The 21884-nt window shown below is 33.8% G+C and overlaps 1 protein-coding gene across 5 annotated transcripts; it reads right to left on the bottom strand.

Moving 5' to 3' along the window:
- LOC109727219 lies at positions 9093-14374 on the bottom strand. 5 transcript variants are annotated; one of them, XM_020257226.1, is made up of 9 exons: positions 14014-14374; positions 13073-13701; positions 12102-12492; positions 11426-11675; positions 10833-10998; positions 10629-10731; positions 10294-10422; positions 9910-10125; positions 9093-9599 (listed from the first exon to the last, which is right to left on the bottom strand). In XM_020257226.1, exons 2-9 carry the CDS (start codon positions 13186-13188, stop codon positions 9321-9323), a joined length of 1650 nt encoding a protein of 549 aa, XP_020112815.1. In that variant the 5' UTR covers positions 13189-13701; positions 14014-14374; the 3' UTR covers positions 9093-9320. The 5 variants fall into 5 exon arrangements, with proteins under 5 accessions (XP_020112815.1, XP_020112816.1, XP_020112812.1 ...); XM_020257227.1 differs by having other exon boundaries at positions 13073-13298; XM_020257223.1 differs by having other exon boundaries at positions 12102-12487; positions 14014-14370.

Genomic DNA, 21884 nt, shown 5'->3' with positions numbered 1-21884 from the left:
CTAGCAAGCATAAATGTAGGTTGTCCAAGGAATATTATATAATTCGAGTGTTTAAATTAGTGTATGTTTTTGAATTCAAAATAGGATAGATAAATGCATGCGTTTCTGAAATTTTATTTAAAAATAAAAAAAAATCCAACACATTTTAACCCGAAAACCTGGGTGGGGATCGATGTGTATCAAAGAAGATTTTGGATTCTGGTGTGGGACGGTTGACACAGGGATAGGAATTTGGGTGGCTTTTAGTTGTCATGCACCTGAGCTTAATGACAAATATTATTATTCCCCTACACAATATAGATGGTGCAATTGTGCATGTCATATATAGTATAGTTTTTAATATTCGTAGTTGTATCATATGGATATATAATAATTGATGTACATCTCTTGCACTGCGCGATTTAAAATTAATTTTAGGTGGTTGAAATTGTGGATTCCGACTATGTTTAATTTGTGATGAACAATCCATCCAATTAGATGTCCACTATGAAAAAGAAGAATATGGAGTGCACCATTACTCACAAAAAAAAAATGGTGGTATGAGGACGCGAGGAACATGAGCGACTAGTTCAAAGAATGGTTCTTAATCCTAACATGTTACAGTTAATCGAAGATCACCATGCAAATGATGGTTAAAGTACTCTGCATCGATCCACCAACACTGTTTAATTAATTAACATTTTCACATACACCATGTTCACTAGGAGAGCTATATTTTTATATATACTCCTCCTTCCACATTCCTTATAAATATATATAATGGTATTTATGAAATTAATACTCTTATCTTTGAGTAAATATATGGTACTGATTTAGAAATGGCTGATTCAGCATGTCACTACTTATTTCCCTAACACACACAACATGGGTTATCTACAAACACGCATATATAATATGTATATATACATGCTTTAAAAAATAAATAAATAATAAAAATTAACGTATTAGAGTTTTTTACACATTTCCATTCTTAATTGGACCAAAGTGACGTCAAAAGGCCCTTTGACAAACCAGAGCACACGTGTATCATCCTAAGCCACCACCATATCATTCCCTCGAGCCACTAGTGTATTATTAAGCCAATACAATACAGAGAGAAACTATTCGTTAGTAACAGTACACAGGATGGGGCACCAAATTAAGAAGAGATAGCATTATTCACATAAAAAAAAGAAGAAGAAGAAACAGTAGTTCGTTAGTGGGATCTGATGTTGTATTCGCTGATGTCACCTGAGGCCCATATAAAGCTCTTTTTTTTCTTTTTCTTTTTTTTTTTAAGGGCAATTGTTTATATACCTATGAAAAATTCTCAATTTTTTATTTATTTTTTTTAGAAGACTAATATTGAAAATACCTTCTTTACGTTTCAATCTATTTCAAATATATCCGTAAAATTAAATTTTATTAATGAATAGTTAGCAATAGATGTTATCTGTATGAAATTACTATTTTACCATTTTCAAATATACCCTTCTACCATCACCGACTTTTGTTAAGTTAGGGGGACAAAAAATATTTTTATATTTTATCTTTTCAAATATACCCTTCTACTATACTAACATTTCTTATTTGCCCTTAAGTTAAAGGCAAAAGAAGTATTCATAGATATTTAACTTACGTTTAATCTAAGTTACTTAACGGGTGGTAATTGCAGGGATATTTTAGAATAACGGAGAAACATATGAGGGGTATATTGGAAAGAAAAAAAATAAATAAATGGGATATTTTTGAAGTTTTGAGTGGTTTATAGGCAATTATCCCTTTTTGTTTTTTAGCAGGAAGAAAAATTTTGATGGGACATGCATGTCTCGCGGGACAACTAGAATATATACCGTCGCATAATTTCTATGTGAATTTTAAAGCAAAAATGATGAAAGTATATAACGATTCGACCGGCTAATAATAATAATTTGTTGGACATAAACCACCGGTCCAAAATGTTTAAATTCAATTATTATTAGTAGGGTGCGAGGCCTCTTATAATCCGATTATAATTATTTTAACCCATATCACATATATAGATCAGAATTATCATGCAATGTGAGATTTTAGAGATGACACTTACGGATTCAAGAGGTGGCTCCCATCAAATTTATTGATATAGCACTTAGCTCTCATATTTTCGGGTAAAATTCGGCTCTAATGCCAATTGTAACGGCCCAACCTGCTAATAGTAATAACTTATTGGATCCAAACCATTGGTCCAAAATGTTTAAACTCAATTATTATTATTAGGTAACATGCTACCCTTCTTTCAAAAAAAAATTTATTATTACTAGCGTGTGAAGTCTCGTATATTCATAATTATTTTTTCATCTAATGTAGGACTATTGGGACGTTACAAAGTATCTGGCAAAAAATACTATGGTGTCGCATGCCATGTGTTCATATAATTTTCTTCACTTTCCTGGAGAATAAGGTTGGCACTCAAACCCTTTTTGTGCTCACCCCACTAGACAAGCCACTTAAAAGAAACTATATATCAATCCTTTTTGTTCAACATTATTAATTTTCTGACTAATGAGAGCAGTATCTCCAATGCCTTGCAGAACTTTTTAGGCTTTAGTACATTTAAGGCGCAAATATTTTAAAAATATAGAAATTTAGAAAAATTTCCACTAAGGATGTCACATATTGGGCCAACAACTTCTTCTAGGCTTAATTCCTTGATTCCATTGAGGGGAGGAAAATTAAGTAAATTAAAGATCCTTTTGTTTGATATTGCTCTCTCATGAATGTCCACTTAACACTATGTAGTATGAGAGGCTACTTGTACAACTTAGAGTGGCTCATCATTCCCAATTAGGTCACCACCTCATTGGTTAGTGTTTTTCAAGAAAAAAGTCAGAGCATTCTCCACTATAGCTCCCTTGTAATCCTCTCATCATTGCAAGAAGGGATATTCATATAATATAAAGTCCCCAGTTTAATTTCTAATGTAATCTTCTTTTCTTTTTTTTTTTTTTGTCCCTTAATTTGCCACATAGTCAGGGACGAAGCTAGAATTCAATCACGACGAGAAGGTCAAAATATGTACAAATAAAAATTTTAGCAGATAAATAAAATGTTAACTACTCAAATTTTTAATAAAAAGATTTAGTGATTAGATAATTAATGTTAAAAAAATATTAAATTTATTTCTTTAATTTATACTCGCTTAACTTCTAATTATTTTATTTGCATTATTCCTTTCAAATAACTTAAAAGTTTTACTAAATCTAATAGTAATTTAGTTAGAAATTAATTTATTTAATTTTTGTTAATAAAATAATAACAACTAATGGCTAATATCTAACAGAACTATTAAATTTAGCATATTATTTTATTTCGTTAAATAAATTAGCTCACAAAAAATAATTAGAAAGCTAAGAATGTATAAATATATAAAATATTTAAAGCTGAAAGTACTTATTTTAAAATGCACTATAATTAAGAGATTCTTTAGTGTATTTTCACCTATAAAACACATAAGAAAAAAGAAAGCTCTATACTAGTACTAAAATTTTTTTACAAAATAATCCCATATATTTTAAAAATTAACTAAAAATCTATAAGCTATCAAAGGACTATAAAGTAAATATTGAAAAGTTGAGGGGGGCCATGGCCCCTTTGGGTCTATTTTGTGTACATAATTGGTTGATTAGTGAGAGCCCATTGGTCAGTTGGTTTTTATTGCTTGCTGAGTAAAGGGTCACTAAATGCGAAACAAGTGTGCGTATCAGATACATGCTTTGGATTTGAGGTGGGTTAGTTGACATTGCACTAATTACTTGTGCTAATTAGTTAGATGCATTTCCTTCACAGCAAAGCTTTTGTGAGTTAATTACGTGAGGAGAACTCTATCCTAGTGTTTAGCCTAGTTTGCAATTTTTAAATATTGATGATTTGCTAATGCGTAACTCTATATAAAGTTCTCATGTAACATCTTTCATTAATGGGTTTAATTATCTCGCGAAAATATTCAAGCGGTGTCGTTCGTATACAACTAAAAGACGTTTCTTAAGCATCAGATAATCTCAACAACCGAGTAGCCGATTTAAAAGGTCAATCTTTCAAACGAGAGAAGCAGATTGTACTTCTCAAGAACGAAAATACATTTACGTAGGTCGTTTTCCGACAATCAATATTTTGATGACGAAGCAAATTTACGTACACATATCAACAACTTACGTGCCATCAATCAGGGAAGGCACTAAATGAAACAATTTTAAACTCGAGATTATGAGTTTCTTCGTCGTGTCGGGCTTAAACAAATCCTAATGGCATGTCCATGTTCTAATTTACAATTTAAGATCCTCCAACGAAAGAGTCGAACCGGACTAGTGGTACCGAACTTTACGTGACATTTCTCAATGATGATCAAAGACCCATTTTGAGGATGTTAGAGATGAGATATTAGCTGTGGTTAGTTAGTGGAAAATCTTTGCCATTATGATCATATTATCTTCAACCCCTTATTAAACGCATTATTGGTGATTACTTAATCAAAGTAGTTTTGGTGCCCTTTCTCTCTTTTATTTATAGAACTATAGTAGGTGGTGCCATGCATGAATATCAGCTTTTGCTTTCTCTGAATGGGAGAGAATCACTTCTCTGTAGGCATGACAATATGTTGATGTCACTTGTAGATTCATGAGGATAGTCCATTTGGTTCCCATTGAATAAATTTGGTGGACCATTTGGATCTGCAATCTCCTAGTTGTAGTGGGTTTCTCTTCACATTATGACCACATATTGCCAATTATGACAAGAAGAAGAAATTCCATACCCAGCTAAAGACATGCAATATACACTGGAGAGGATGGATGGGTAGGTGGGTGTGGTGGAGATAGAGGAGTTACAGTGTTCATGGCTTAAATGTTTGGCAATATTGATTGTGAACCTTTCAAATCAGAGAGGAGCAAATCCTACTGTTTGGATGAGCTGATGATATGAGGAGAAATTGATGTGAAACATGAATGCATGATGCTGACCCCCCACAAATTTCATTAGTAAGCATATGTATATATATATATATATCATGTTTCATTGAGGGACTATGAACTGTGAAGCTCTCTTTTGCCCCTGTTTCACTTTCCAGGAGTGATGTGCTAGGGAGAGATGCTCACATGGAAAAGATAACCAGAGAATATTCCCACTTGTACAGCCTCAGTCATAGGAGATGGGACTCTGGACTTGTTAATAATGGTCAATCTGATTGGAAAAGAGTGATCATGATCATGCATTATGAAGCTAGCTCTGTGCTTTGTCTTATATATTTATAATCTTTCTTCGCAGCACAATACTTGCTTATTGTCTTTCCACAAATTCCAATTGGTGGGTAGATTTTTTTTTTTTTTTTCAAAAATGATTGGCGGTTAAATATTATGCGCCTAACTAGGTTGGCAATTGAAAATAAATTTTCTACTTTAAAAAGTAACTGCGAGACATTTGACGTAAGACGGATATAAAAATATGACAACAAGCGAAAGTGAATTTTTCTAGTCTTGGAAGATGTTCAAATTTGAGGTTTCTATTATAATATATAGTTATTATTAGGGCTACAAATAGATTGGTAATTCTTTTCCAAACGTTTATTATACTAGAAAAGGCACTTTTTCAGAAACTCCAAAAAATTATTAGTGCTATCCTTCTCTTTGTGGTATTTTTTTGATGGTTTTCCTTTTACTTTTTTTTGGGTCCTTTAGTGGTATAAGGAACTCTCTATATTGCTGCAGCAGACCTTTTCATTTTTTCACTCCATAATTAGGAGATAGCATCCTGTTTAGGTCAAAGAAAGAAAAAGGTTGAATGAAAAAAAAAGGTAGGTTAAAAGGATAGAAGACCTCATTAAAATGATTTACAAGCAAAGTTACAGAAAACAGGAAAGAGATAAAACTTCCATTATGCAGTATAAAGCGCAATCTCCGATTGTCATCAACACCTCATTCAACAAAGCGAAATGCCTTTAGAAACTATTGAATGACCATTCCAGAAGGAGAAGCATTCACTTCAGAAAAGTTACTTCTCTTTCCTCAGAAAAAAAAAAAGGGTATAGTAACTTCTAATTAGATGTACACAACAGTGCAAAGATTTAGATGCATGCAGAGTTTCAAGGACCTTTGGCAAATAAGAAAGCAAATAACAACACTAATTAGTAGAATTTGTTAAGGCAGGTATTTGATACTGCTATAATCCATAAAAGAAGTAAAAAAAAAGTCAAATTTGATTCTCAGCTAAGCAATTGAATGGAATTTTTTCCACTAATGAAAAATTCCATATGTGATGCCATTGTGCATGAGTCCTCTCCACATATATAGCTGCAACCCGAAGAACAGTGTTCTGCTATAAAGCTTCAGCTCTCCTGTTGATAAGTAGCCCAATATTTTGATACGTTTAGATTTATTTCTATTAGGTTTATCTTTTAATATTTTATTGGTTAGATATAAAAGGTAAGTTTAAATCTTATTCAATTATTGGTATTAGGATTTTGATTTATGCCCATATGTAGACTGCTGTAACTGTGTGAAAAATAATCTCCCATCGAAATTTAGTCCAAGACTATTTAATAAAGTTTTTAGTTTAATTCGTTGTAATACTCCTCTCCTTTCAACAAGTAGTACCAGAGCAAATCACGCTTTCAACAATTGATATCACAACAAATCATGCTTCCAACATCTGTCACGCCCTGGGTTACAGCGGAAGTCCGGGCTACGTCAACAGACCCGCCGCACGCACAAGGATATATTTTATACATACGAATCGTTAGAAAAATCTGTTCATCAAAATTAACTAAAATCTAACAACAGTAGGTATCAGAGTATAATAAAAACTATATACTGTAGCAACACTATAAAGATATACAATCATTATCACACCAGTCCTCAAAATAATACAACATCTTAATTTAGCCACTCCAAATTTCAAAACACTATACAGACTGCTCACTAATAGGTGGTTCAACTATACACACAAGAAGGGTAGGAAATACTAACTATCCGCAATCCCTTTATCTCGATCAGTCGCTGATGCTGAAGGTTCTGAAATAAAATATTAATAAAGAGGGTATGAGAATTATAATCAATAGTCACTAGTAGGTATGGTCGACAACGCTGACGGTCTACACCACTAGGTTTATAAGAGGCAAAGATAGTAAATACTAAGCAATACAAAGGAACAGTTATTAATATGAATAATTGCAGACAATAACTATTACTATCATATCTCTACAATGTAACTGAAATTGTAAATCATGTACTACATGCATCAATTAAATACTAAATAAAATATTGCAATAATATCCAATCATAGTGACCGACTCAACAGTCAGGTCTAGCCTATGCCGCCTCGTATCCAACACCCACCTATAGTGGTCCGCTACCACGTAGGCTATGTTGGCTTAAATGGGTCAATATCCTGTCCTGTGGCGGGAGGCCATGTTGGGGCAAGTCATGTTCGAGGTAGCGTGAGGCTGGGTGGGCCGAGTCATGTTCGAAGTGGCGTGAGGTTGTTTGGGCTGAGTCACAGTTGAGACCCGTGGGGGCTGTATCTGTATGCTTTAAGTGAATTGGTTGCCTATTTCTAACAACTCGAATATTTGGAATTCATGGTTAGCGCCAACGATCCGACAAATGGTATCAGAGGCAGAGGTCACGGGTTCCAGGTGGATCGCTCGGGTGTACATTCTTATTATGAGAAATCTTATTATGAGAAGGGGTCATTCAAGCGTATCTCTTGATGTTTCAAGATGAGGGATGAAATGAATAACTATGGCGCCGCTTAATATAGGAAAAATGCCAAAGGTCCCTCCAAAACTAAGTATTTCAATTTTAGCCCTCTACAAATTAAATCTTTGAATTTCAAAGTCCGTTTTTATGTTTACTTTGCATAAAACGTCTCTAACTCAATAAAACATAAATTTATACTGTAATCTTGCCAATTTGCTAAAGTTCAGTATGTCACAAACATCTCCTCCAATCCCAGCGGCTTTCAATTGTTTAAAATGCTCTCCCATGTACAATTGGACTTGCAGCTTAACAGGGGCTACACAGTTTCCTCCTACTTGGGCTCTGGAAGGAGCTTCCCACAATCCCACCATGGAAGGACACAATCAACTGAGGCCACTGCCCCCGGTGGGAAGCATTCTAAAATGCAGATAGAGATTATGACCACCCACTTCTCTCTAGTGGATCTCCATCCACATAAAATTGCTATTAGGAGCAGATAGAGACAATACACTTGGAGTGACCTCTCTGTGGGTAGAAAAAGAAGGGAAAAAAAAAAAGAGAGGAAAAATAGAGCTGTTTCTTGTCAGTAAGTGGCATTAAGACACAAAGTCTAATATCCTCCACTTCACCTTTCACAGGCCCCATTCATTGTTGGAAGCACTACATGAATAGAGGGTTTAGCAGCCAACAGTGATTTTGTCATAGAGAAGAGTATATTTCATCACCATGAGTTCTTGCAATGCGGAAAAGATTAAGCTTTAATGCAATTATTGATAATAAGGAACAGAATCAAAAGAAAAATGCGGCAAAAGCCACCATATATGGTGAAGTAGTAGCAAACTTCACCATATGTAGCTGAACAAGATAGATACAAGAATGATATTCCTTTAAAAAAACTTTGTGACAAGCAGCAAAACTGCAAAAAACTGCTGTAATATTCAGTTAAACTGCTGCTTACAAAACTGCCAAAAAAAAGAGTATAAACTGCAGAAAGTTAGCTGTAATACTCGGTTAAACTGCTGCTAAGTTGTGGAACTATAATAGAGGAAAACTTTATTCATCATAAACAGAAGCAAGTTGCAGCAACGAGTGCCGGCATAATGATGGTGGCACCAAAGAGATTTGTGCATGCTCAACCAATTAGATCCTGATTATGTTCTCAAACTTTAACACAGTGTATCACCACTCAGAATAAAGAACCATTTTTCGGTGGATAGCAGAATTCTGTCTTCTGATGCAACTGAAGGGTCGTATAAGAAAACATGGTTTACTTACTATTATACACATTTTTATCTCTCCAAATATCATCATGCTGACAAAAGTTACCACAGGGCAAAAACATACGAAAAGTAGCAATCTTGTTTGCAACGAACGGAAATTAAGTGATAGCAACAAGATGTCACTAGATATTATTGATTAATGTGGTATATACAATGTGTTTCAAAATATGTACAACACCAAACACTTAAAACTCCACAGAGAAAAAGCAAAAAAGAGTGAAAGACAACTTTTTATGCGTAAAGGTAAGGAAACCGAGTAATTGCATGCATGTACATATCCATAAAGTTTTTAAGAAAATGAGAAACCAAAAAAAAAAAAAAAAAAACTAACTGGTCACCAGAAACGGTCCTTGTTCACACTTAGATAGCCAGCCATGACCTTCCCTCCAGTATTTCGCATGCTATCTATCAGGTAGCACCATGTCGAACCCAAAGCTCCAGTAAAGAAATCGGCGTCCGTAGCCATTATGAAATTGACAAGGGGATAATTAGTGCTGAGCTCCCGCCCAAGGCTCGCCTCGTAAGTGGCCATAGAAATGTTTCCAGCCTCGCGTCTTACGTTCGTGTAGTAGAAGTTCCAATTAGGGTATAATCTGGTTTTATCAATGACTTGCTGCAAGAGGAACATTATTAGAAGTAGGCTCAAGCTTTTTAAAAGTAAACCCCTGCGAAATCATCTTTCTGTATGTTATTATCCTTTTAAATCTGAATTTTCATATGGACCTTTTGAAAGTGTAGTTTCTTCCAAAAATATTCCTATTTTAAGCTCCAAAGTCACCCAAATCTTTTAGGGGAAAGTTGGAGATGTATTACAAAAAGTCACTCAAAGAGGAGCAATTTTGTACATACAAGGTTATATTTGTAAACTGGAAGCATATATGACTACTCTCACATTTTATACATCTCAAAAGAAAATAACATGCCTGCATTTCTGTCGAGAGCCATATATTGTTAAGGTTTGGGAAGCGCTCCCTGATGCGGTTTGCGAGTTCCATGTAGTTTTCGAACCCAACTACTTTCATTTCACAAGCTTTATCTCCCATTCTTACATGCATGCTAAGAAGCGGCCTTGGTACCCATGGTTTATGCCCGGACCACACAAAGCGTTCTATATCAGCTTGTGAGTTATTAGTACCAACCTAGAAATTTGAAACCTCCTTATTTCATTATATAAATGGCCAAATGAACTTGAGCCAATAATAACTAGTAGATACCATGTAGAAGCTGCATAGAAAATTTCTGAAAATAACAAGAGTCGAAACGACGGAAAAGAAGAAAATGACAAATGTAAATCGACTCTAATTTACCCTTGGTGAACTTGAATGAAGACTACTGAAAACCAATTTTGCAGCTTCCAGACCAAAGGCTTGGTGCCGGGCCACATTTAATAGATTGCATGTATACTCAGTCTGAAACCTCATTAGATATCGTATGGCCTGCAAAAAGTTTCTGATAACATATGAATTTCAGAATGAGAAGTCGAAAAGAGTATAGAATTGGTAGATAATTGAAATGCCTCTCTTTCAGAAACTATATTAGATTTTGTGCAACGCCTGTTGATATAACCAAATGGAGCTCATATTACGTAGTGATCTTAAAATAATGAAAATTTACTAAATAAAACAAATATATAAAAATAAACCTGTGCTCGCCACCACCTCCGATCCATCTTACGATGATGTGTAACTAAGGTTCCATTTATTTCAGTAGTAGGCTGCAAATAGCTCCATGGTTCACCCCACACTCTACAAAATCAAATTTCAAAAGCACCAAAGAGATAAAATTTGTGCACCATCTACCGAATAAAAAAAATAAATAAATAAAACATGTGCGATGGACGTTATACCTAGGTACCCTCCCAGCCCATATTTCCTTCGAAGTGTAGTTCTCCTTTGTCGTTATAATTTTATTTTCCCAAGCTTCTGCACTCTGCATGAGCTCAAAGGCACGCGTCTGGCATTCATGAGAGGTCTCAGGGAAAAAGTAGCAAGACCAGCGTGACCGAAATGACCCTGCCAATAATATTTTTAGTGTTTAATTTTGATTGTTTTATTCACTCAGACATGTTTTCTGAGCAAAAGTGAAACCAAACATTGGGTTTCTGACTATCACCGATAGTATTTTAACTTAAACATCGGGGCAGTACTTGATCACTCTGTACCACACAAACGCATTATGCCAATAAAATCATCTACTTATCTATGTACCTCAGTAAAATCTGAATATTCATTTATATCATTCAAAAGTACAGTTTCTTACAAAAATAACCATCTTGTTGGGTAGTGATCCGATTCAGGGGGAAAAGTTGATTCTTATTATTCATGTATATATGGATATTTGTATAAATGGCAAATAGATAATTTTGCAGTGGCAAATTGATAAATATCGTTGACGTGATATGTATGTATCATCTAGCTCAGATGGTCACCAACTCTTCACCTTCACAGCCATTGTGATCGGCTCGATTGTAATAGTTTGTAACCAGAATCCGCTTTTCCTTTATTGCAATGGCAAGAAGGCCCGACATTCCAGCAAATTGGGCCCCCATTCCAAATCCTGATAGCTTCTCCCAATCAGCAACAAGAAATTGCTGATTAGGATCGCTACAATATTTCGGGTGTTGGTGAATCCATAAGTCTCTTTGGACTAGTCTAGTAAGAGGATAGTTGTCCTCATCTGATCCAACAATCTGAAAATTTAGAATGCACACAAATGGTTAAGCATCTACAAAAGGAGCAGCATATAATCAGAATAAAAGAACCTTCCCAAAGAGAATCAGAAAAGAAGTGTTCGAGCACTCATATAATCAGAATAAAAGAACCATCCCAAAGAGAATCAGAAAAGAAGTGTTCGAGCACTAATCAGATTCAGCATTCAAAAAGTTATATTCAGATAAGAGTTTCCGACGGGAAAAGCATAAATGGAAATACAGACGCAAGCGATGCCGAATATTAGACATCTGCATTTCAATACAATTATTATGGAGCTTAAACATATATACACCCGTCAAATCTGAGTTTTCATATACAATGACCACCGGAATGTACATCAGCTAAAAAAGTCGATGCTTTTTTTAATATTCTAAAGTAGTTTATGCCAATGAAAGTTCACATACCCAAGGAGGATAAGCACCATCAAACTTTGCCGTTTGCTCCAAATGATTATGCTCCGACCCTTTTGACGTGGTCGGTTTAAGTAATTCAAGACCGAGTAATCCTCTCCACAATGTCCAAGGAGGAAAACTTCTGTTCTCGCCATAATTGTCAAAACGCTTATTCCTCTCCACATTTAACCTGCAGTTCTCTAAATGAGGAGGTCGTGGCACAGCCGAACTCTGCGCTTCCCCCATGAGCGTTTCGCCCTCACCATATTTTGGTCCATTGAGCAAAGCACTCCAAGAAGAGAATAGATTCATAATCCTCTCTTCATTGCTTATCTCTCCACTCTGTAAAACTCTTAGCCTTTGCTGTATGTTAATGAAGTTCCTACTTGAGCCATTCCCTGCACTTAAAGGAACAAACATGTAAGAGAAAATGTAATCTTCACAACTTAAAACGTAAAATTAATTAATGCATGTAGAAGAGGCTTTTGATAATAAATATAACTAATATATTGAAACTTCATAAAGTCTATTCAGTCAATCTATGAAAAGGCATTATTACGTATAATTTTCTTCTTTTTTTTTTTCCCCTTACTGTGACTCAACAACATGACTACGGAACCCAGGATAAAATAAACCATCTAGTAATTATATATTTAGACATTCAGTGGCAATTTAGCGAAGCCTTTTTGAAAGAAATGCTGATAACCAAGTAAAGCAAAGCTGGTGCTGATTCGCCGCGTGTCGAAATCATCATACAGAAAATATATTATCATCCAAAAGCGATTGTCGATCCAAATTTTAGAAGATATCATGACCTCATTTGTCATGTTCAAGGCTGAAGCAAGATTACTGTTGATAAGAATAATGTATAATTCGCTTTCCTAATTAAAATTCAACAACAACAAAAACAAAACTACTAACATACAGAAGACATTTTATAGAGAAATGAAGCCCAGATGAATATGATGTGAGATAGCCCTTACCCGAATAAACCGAGGTTGATATCGGCGAAATTGCCGTTTGGGAACTCGAATAACCCAACCCAAAAGTATCCGTCCGAAACGGAGAGAGAACAACAAGGAAGAAATAGGTGATGCATACGCCGCAGAAGAAACCCAACACCCAAATTTTACAAGGAGTGGAGCTGCTCATTTGCAAGGCCTTCTGAGAGATTGCCCTTTCAAGGCTCTTCTGGTTTGCGGACTCCATCTTTCTCGAACAAATTTAGAATCAGAGAAAACGAACCCTCACCAATTTTTCACCCAGTTTTGAACAAATTAATTCAATTGCAAGGAACACAAGAACACAAATGGTGAATGCAGAGAGTAAAGCATTCATGCATACTCAACCTGAAATGTGAGGAAATTGTACTCTTTTATCATTCTAGGTTCTTCATTTATTACACTGTCATAAAAACCAACCAAGCCAAAACGTTTCAAACTTCGCCACAAAATAAATGAGCCTCACCACCTTTTTTTTTTCCTCCCCTTATAACTACTGCATCACATGATTCTTCATTCCTTCAAAACCCATATCAGAGAATCCACCAAAATTTCATGAAAGAAACAGAAGAAATAAAAGCTAAAGCCTTTATAAACCCCTTAATTTGAACCTGAAAAAGGAAAGAAATCGGAAGAATAAAGCCAAACCCAAGAAGCCAAGTAATACAAGGGCCATGCCAGGTGCCAAATGATGCAGTGGAACCCTTAACATATGGCATCTGTGCATGCAACCCAATTACCAATTCACTAAGGACAATTATGCAAGGATAAAAAAAAGGGGGAGAATTTTGGAACTACAAACACAAAATTGGCTCTGAGAAAGAAGATTCTCATCATCTATAGCATTCCTATCAACACAATCATAGAACAGAGAGAGAGAGAGAAAGAGAGAGAGAGAATAAGGAGAAGACAATGAAGTGTACTTTGAGAATGAGAGGAGGTCCCCAGTCATAAGAGCAGGGGATGCTCTGCTTCTTCTGCAGAGTTCAATAATGTCCTGTGTGTGGCAGAGTGATGGTCTCATCTGCTGCTAAAAGAAGATCTCCCCTCCATAACTCCTCAATTGTGGCAGAAGAGAACAATCAGCTACTGCAGAAGAGAGAGAGAGAGAGAGAGAGAGAGAGAGAGAGAGAGAGAGAGTGTGTGTGTGTTTTTTCCTGGAAACCTTTGGGGCTGAGGCAGAACATATTCTCTCCTTCACCAGCTCTTTGTGTGGTCCCAAAACCAAAGCTTTTGTGCTGATGATGATTGTGCTATAGAGGTGCTAAGTAGAAGTAAAAATGTTTAAATGATGATGCACTGAAGGAAAACGTAACCTGTGCTGAAGACAAATAAATTCCAGTACTGGTGTAGGTTCACCAAAATTACTGCTATTCTGAGTTGTTTTTTTTTTATAAATGAAACTTAATTAAAAACATAAACTAATTTCGAAGTTGATACCTCCAGTATCAACTATTAAGATGTGGTAGTATAGATAATGTGACAAATCTTTGGTTGATTTATGGAGCAATTGCTTATATAATTTTGAAAATTTTTTGACTTTCTAATTTACTCCTCTTATAAGGTTAATGTTAAAAATATCATTTTTACATTCTAACATATTTTCAATATATCTCTAGAGTTAAATTCTATTAATGAACGATTAGCAATAGCTGTTATCTTTATAAAATTACTATTTTTGCCCTTTTAAATATACTTTTTTATTATCACTAACTTTTCTTATTTGTTCTTAAGTTAGGGGCACAAAAAATATTTTAATTTTTTGTCTTTTCAAATATACCATTCTATCATCATCAATATTTCTTATTTATTTTTAAGTTAAGGGCAAAAAAAATATTTTATTTTATTTTTTAATTATGGTAGATATTTAACTCACGTTTAATTCAAGTTAATTTAACAGGTAGTAATTGTGAAGGTATTTTTAAATAACGAAAAAATATATGAGGGGTATATTGGAAAAAAAAATAATATTGATAAATAAGATATTTTTAAAGTTTTGAGTGGTATATAGATAATTATCTTTTAATTTATTTATGCCTTTTGAGCATATTACATGTATTCGACAACACACATTTAACTGTCTTAAAGACAATATTCTAGGAGAAACAAAACATTCACTTTATTTCTTAATCTCATTTCAAAACAGTTAGTAAATTCATATTATAAACTAATTACAAATTTATATATTATATATGCTAAGACATAAATAATATATAAGAACATTCTCTCGTATCCCTATAGCTATTTATAATAAAAATTTATCAAACTTACTGACCGTCTCTAGAGCAAGTGGTGAAGGATTTGATGGTTGGTACCCGAGACCCAAGTTCGAATCTTAGTTGATTCACATTTCTAGCTAAGTTTATTTCTAAATAAAATAAACAAAGCGGATAGCGTGCTACCTATCTCTAAAAAAAAAAAATCATCAAACTTTTATATCAATCGTAGATCATGTTTTGTCATATTTTATTTAAATTTTCAATAAATAATACCACCATAACAAAGCAGGTGATTGAGTGATTCAACTGTTGCATGTGACTTTAAATTTTAAGATTTAAATCATTACTTAGGAAGCATGTATAGGTGGTTGTTTGATCTACCACAAAAAAAAAAAAGAAGAAAAAAGAAGAAAGCACTTTATCATTGAATTCACCAAACCACTTTTTGAAAAATGAAATATTTGAAGGGTGATTGATTGTATTCTTTCCGTAAAAGTTAGATTAGGTAAGCATAGAAATTAAGTAGGGGAGAAGCAAAGGGAACCATCATCATTATTATTATGATTATTTTTATGATTATTATTATTACATTCATAGGAGAATGGAATAGGATAAGAATAAACCACTTTTGGTTGGTGGACCAGTATTATATGTTCTTTTTGTGATTTTTTTTTTTTTTGGCTACTATGGATGAAAATTTTAATAAAGAGCAATAAAAATGCATAAAATTATCTGAATAATTGCTTGTTTATAGATAATTACTCTAGTTATTAAAAATTAGTGTTAATTATTCGAATAATCTGTCCATCAGAATTTTTTTTCATTATTTTATTCCAGCTATTATTAGTGTCATGAATAACACAAATATTTTCTAGTAAAAGTTAAACTTTTAAATTTTAACAAAAAGTGATGATACATTATGTTTTATTGCTCAAACGAATATAACACAATTAATCATCCCAAATTCCCAAATAAAAAAAATATAAAAAAAAAAAAATCACACGAATCATCAAATTTGCCAGCTGGATTGATTTGATGGCAACGGTTGTGCGAATCCGGTGGCGGACGTGAAATCCTCTGAAAACCGGATTTGAGATCATATTTGAGTTCCGCTCGCGTTGTTATGAGCCGTTTTATTATGGGGGCCCACTCGGTCCACGGCCCACGCTTGTTGGGTGCTTGTGCGCCCATTTGAGTGGACCTGGTTCACCAGATTCATAACAAAAAAAAAAAAAAAAAAATTTAATTTTAGATTTTTGGTTTGACACCAATATTATATTTATTTAACTTTAAAAAAAATAGAGTCAAAATTTCAGCCACATCACCAGTGTGGCGCACGAGGTATTAATTCCTAGTTTATTACAGTACTGCATTGGGATTTACCTAATTGCTATAGCGCGAATTACACGAAAACATTTGATTACTGTAATTAAAACTGCATTTGACTTTGATACAATTTTAACTACATCGTTTGGATTTCCAAGAATCAAATTACATAATTTTTTTTTTAAAAAAAAATACAGATATTTTTTTTTGTTTGCAAGTGAATAAAAGAAATACAGTAATGGAAGTAATCATCTAAATAGTGTTGCTATTTCTCGGAGACAACACAGGATGTGCACACTGCGTGCTTGCTTAATTCTTTTCACATTAATCAAAGTAACATATTTTTATATACAAATCAATCACAAGTGCACGAATTTGAATGTAGAGTGAATAGATCCTGGAATAAAGAGTACATAACCCTGTTTATAAAATTATATTTTAAAGAGAAAAAGTAAAGAACCCTCCCCAGAAATAAGCCAACTAATTATCCCGACCCCAGTAAAGATTTGTACTATATTCCACCTAGCTGTAACGATAACGCCTTCATGTTGTACAACTTTACACACAAATCAAACATATTTAGCCATTAGGGTGTGTTTGATTCGTGCTATCCTTTAAAGATTTCTAGTAATCTAATGTGAATAAAAAAATATAATGATATTTGGCTAAACGCACTAAGTAATCTAGTTGGTAATATTGGATTTACTTGAAAATAAGATTCACCCCAAAATACTAATCTCATTTCCTTGAGAGAGGGTGGGTATCCTCATATTAATGGATTGGGATAATCATAATATGTCTAATCTTTTTCTTTTTTTCTACCCGCCGACTAATTGATATTATTTTTCTTTACACTCTAACCTTATATCTCTCTCTCAACTTATTTTTCTCTCTAAAATTCAACTTTTTTTCTCTCTCTAAACTAAGCTTTCTCTCTCTTTCTCTTTCTAAAATTTCAACTCTCTCACTCCCTCTAATTTCGACTATATTTTTCTTTCTATTTTTTTAATTATGCTCTCTCTCTCTTATACTCTCTCTCTCTTTTTTCTAAAAAGATGTTGAAACTTTTGGTAACATTATCTAAAATTAAATAAATAAATAAATAAATTAATTGTATATTTTTTGTAATATTAAATAACATGGCTAATTAATATTACCGTGTGAACCAAACACAGAAATTTCACATTCTTAGTAATAGAATGAATAGTAATAAAATTCTCGAATATCTTTTATTCCTAGTAATTTTTCATAATGCGAACCAAACGCACCCTTAGTGTCTAGAACAGTTAGCTAGTGTGTAGTTCGGCACTCCACTAAATAAAAATGTAACACATTATTTTTGGCTACACGAATATCTAAGCTTAATAAATATTCATTCTTGTATTTATTTCCTATGTATCATACCAGCTTCACTGGCTACTATCGATAGTAAACGATTCGATTTACTAACGACTTATTTTCGATGATAAAGTTTTCAAATCGACAATCGGTATTGTTGAATATGATTTAGACCATTTAAACTATCTAAAAATTAAATTTCATAATTTTTTAATATTATTAACCGAGCAATTAAAGAGTCACAAAATCTGTAGTTTTAATAGCCAATATTGTGTGTTTTCATGTTTAACAGTATAGAAGGGTCCAAATCAACTAAATTTTTATTAGAAAATTTTTTAAACTATTTAAAATAAGATGTAGACGATAGATTTTAAATACAAAAATTGTATAATCATTTTTTGAAGAATATTCATTTTCAGCCATTCATTTTTTTGTTCATTTGATGGATAAGAGAATAATATCAAAAAAAATGTGAAATTTAATTTTCAGATAGTTTAAATAATTTAGAGCATGTTTAACAGTATCAATAGTCAATTTGGAAGCTCTATCACTAAAAATAAATCGATAATAGACCGAGCTATTTACTATCGATAGTATTCTAGCAAAACTCGTATTATACTCTAAAAAATTATATGTAGACCATTCATTGTAAGAAAATTTTAGACTTTTTTAATTATTATTTTTCTACAATCCAGTGCGCTGGATATTTTTCTTTCGTGCACGAACTTGTATCTTGATAGAGCAAAATCAAAATTCGAATCAAAATCTACAGGAAATAATAATGAATCTTATAGAAACCTAATCAAAGGGATTAATTGATCAAAGAAATTGATTGTGGAGAATTATGGAGAAATCTGATTACATGATTCTAAATATCCATATCCTAATGTGCTCCCCATATGCAATTTTTTTTCTTTTTTTTCCCTGTTCATTCATATATATGGAGAAAAAGCCATTAAAATTTGACAGGGTGCAGTAGTAGGGATAGGATTCGTTTCTTTTTTTTTTGGGTCTTTGGAAAAGCGTGTTTAAAGTCCGTATTCCACATTATCATCTTCTTTTGTTATTCCCCACCAAAGTCCAAAAGCAGAATTTCTTTACAGCAACCATATTCCAACTAAGAAAAAGGTTATTATGGACCTATGGTATTTTATATTTTAGTTCTTATGGTAACCGATTTTGTTTAATTGGAAATATAAGATAAGTTCACTATTTTTTTTTTTCTTATCACTTCATAGTAGTAGCCTCACTCAACGAAAACTGTTTATGAGGGTAAAATTATAAGATAATCTGGCCCTAGCAAAAATTCCTCTTCTATAACGCTCTGGATTTGAAATTTCATTACGGGTATACAGAATTAAAAAAAGAAGAAGAAAAATTAGCACAAGAACAAAGAAAGCGCAGTGTAAGATAAAGTTAGGAGAGAGAGAGAGAGAATTGTGATGCTTAATAAGTGATTATTACTAAGTAGGATGCAACTTTGCAGCGTGGTCCCTAAATTGAGAGTCGGCGACGACACAGTCGAATTGCAGAATCCTTGGTAAAAACCTAATACTATAATATTCGGCAGCGGAGCACCACAACGTGCAGAGTTTGTCGCAAATAGCTAACCCCGAACACGGCAACCAAACATCTGTGACTCCGGAATTCATATTAATGCCCTTTCTACTTGGTAAGCACAATTAATTAACTAAGATAATACAAGAAAGATTTAATCAATCAAGTATTTAATTAAGTCTTGTGTTTTCTTTTTCTTTTTTTGATCTGTAACGTTACTTTTTGTGTCTACTCCAAGAATGTGCAAGACAAAGCTAGAGCAAGGCAACCTTTTGTTCACTTTGTCCATACATACCATGCATTGTGTGATATTTGGACTACTCATGGTTAGGAACGCTGTAGCATCAGATTCAGGAGTCACAGTGCTTTAATCTGGGGCAATAAAGCTACCTCTCACACCTGTGAAGGCACATGGTCGTCTCAATTTAATGAGCAAACAAAGTTCCAAACCAAAGCCATCTATTCCAAAGTAGACTAAAAAAAGAGCCCTCTTTTCATCTTTTCAGTTCTCCCATCACTGTTTAGTGGTTTCTTGTCATGTTTTATTTACGGATTCAAAGTTACAGAGCCTTGGCCTTTTCCCTCGTCAACACATGCATGGCCTGTTTGCTTATGGTGTTGTTTGATAAAATACTGTCTGAGTAGTGCTTCGTCTAAAAACACTATATTAAAACTCTTTTTGCTGCTTCACCAATTTGAGCACTTGACATTCTCTATCCCTACATTCTCTAGTAGTCGGCAGCGGCCGCTTCTTTCTCCTTCCACCTCTCAATCCATGAGAATGCATTCAAAGAGCTCCTCCAGCACAACTTTTGATCAGTTCAATGATCAAGCATGCATGAAGTTCCAAGTGGTCCTAACCCTGACTCTAATAGGTAGCTTGTTCTTTTGTTTTGTCCCTTCTAATAATGTGTTCAGTGGTTCATTTGTAAATGTGTGTGTGTAACTAGTTAGGTTTCTTTTTCCCCTATTTTCCGTAAGAGAGAACCTAACAAGTTGTTACTTTGTTGGACAAATTGCTTTAATGGTAGTCCATTGTGCACTTCTTATGCAAACCAAGTATAATGAGCTTTGTTTTGAAGCTTCATTGTACAGTAGTTTAGTTTGAGCCATGGTCATGCATGATGTTGGGGAGGTGAGAACAGTCCAAGTCCACATAAACCATATTATATAACAAACAAGCTCAGTAATAGCTTAGATAATAATATTTGGGGTAAATACTGATCATTAATTAAAAAAAAAAAGCAGCAGAATTCATAGAAAGGATAAAGCATGCAATGCTGCAATGCAGTTCTAGTGTTATATGCGAGCAACTCAGTATTTCTTGTTGAGACTGAATCTAAGAAGAAAATTAATCGGCATATTTAGTATTAAATCACTTTCAACAAAAAGAAAAGGTATTAAAATCATGATGAATCTCCAGAGGGCGAGATTTGCGATAAATCACACTCATATCATTTTTCTTTGTCAACACACAGATGCAATTCCTGTTAAGTTCTCCATGGCATTGGTTGAGTGGCTCTTTCAACATGTCCATCAAACATGATTTATGTACCCTTTGGCTTATCTTGAGGAAGTTTCTTTCTTTCTTCTTCTCTATTTGAAAGAGACTATTGTACAAACAATACGTTCACTAAAGAGTAAAATTATGTTATCTTTTACGCCGGCAATGTTATTCTATGCAGCCATTCAAAATCGAAAACTTTTCGCACTGATATATAACTATGACTTGTTACATTTTATTTAAGGCCATTTTACTCATAACACTATTATATTTCTCATTTGGCAAAACTGGTCCTTGACCGGAACTTTCTTATTATTTGGGCGATTTCTTGTGGCTCGATTTTCCTTTATCTGATAGGATCTTTTATGTTAATCTTGTACTATTTATTGTTGAATATGGCTAAGATGTTAACCTGCCCCCTTGGAAGTTCTCATAGGATCAAATATCCTGTCACTTTCCACACTTATTTGTAGAGTAATTGGAGTACCAGAAACTCTTCCTAGTTTCTTATTATTCTCGTCCTTTTCTTTTTCCTCTGTTGTGAGTGGGTCAACAACAATTGCATTAAAAATAATTTAAATAGTTATAATTGTTATCTTTAGGTGGAGGAAAAAAAAGATAGTTGTGAATTGTGATTAGCTCGTCAAATGTGGACGTCACACTTGCCTTTGCATAGGATCTGCTAGAAAGGATATACACACACCAGAAAGAGAACAAGTAGACTCAAAATGACCCAGTAAAATTTCTAATCTACTATTCAACCAGGTGTTTCTACACAACTTCAATCCATAACATAGGCTCCGATTGCTAATTTAAACACAAAGGGTCAGTGTGAACTCACATTTGTTAT

This window comes from Ananas comosus, linkage group 22, assembly GCF_001540865.1.
Source record: "Ananas comosus cultivar F153 linkage group 22, ASM154086v1, whole genome shotgun sequence".
NCBI lineage: Eukaryota > Viridiplantae > Streptophyta > Magnoliopsida > Poales > Bromeliaceae > Ananas > Ananas comosus.
Note: the sequence above shows the minus strand (reverse complement) of the source record. Positions and strands in the feature narration are given on the sequence as shown.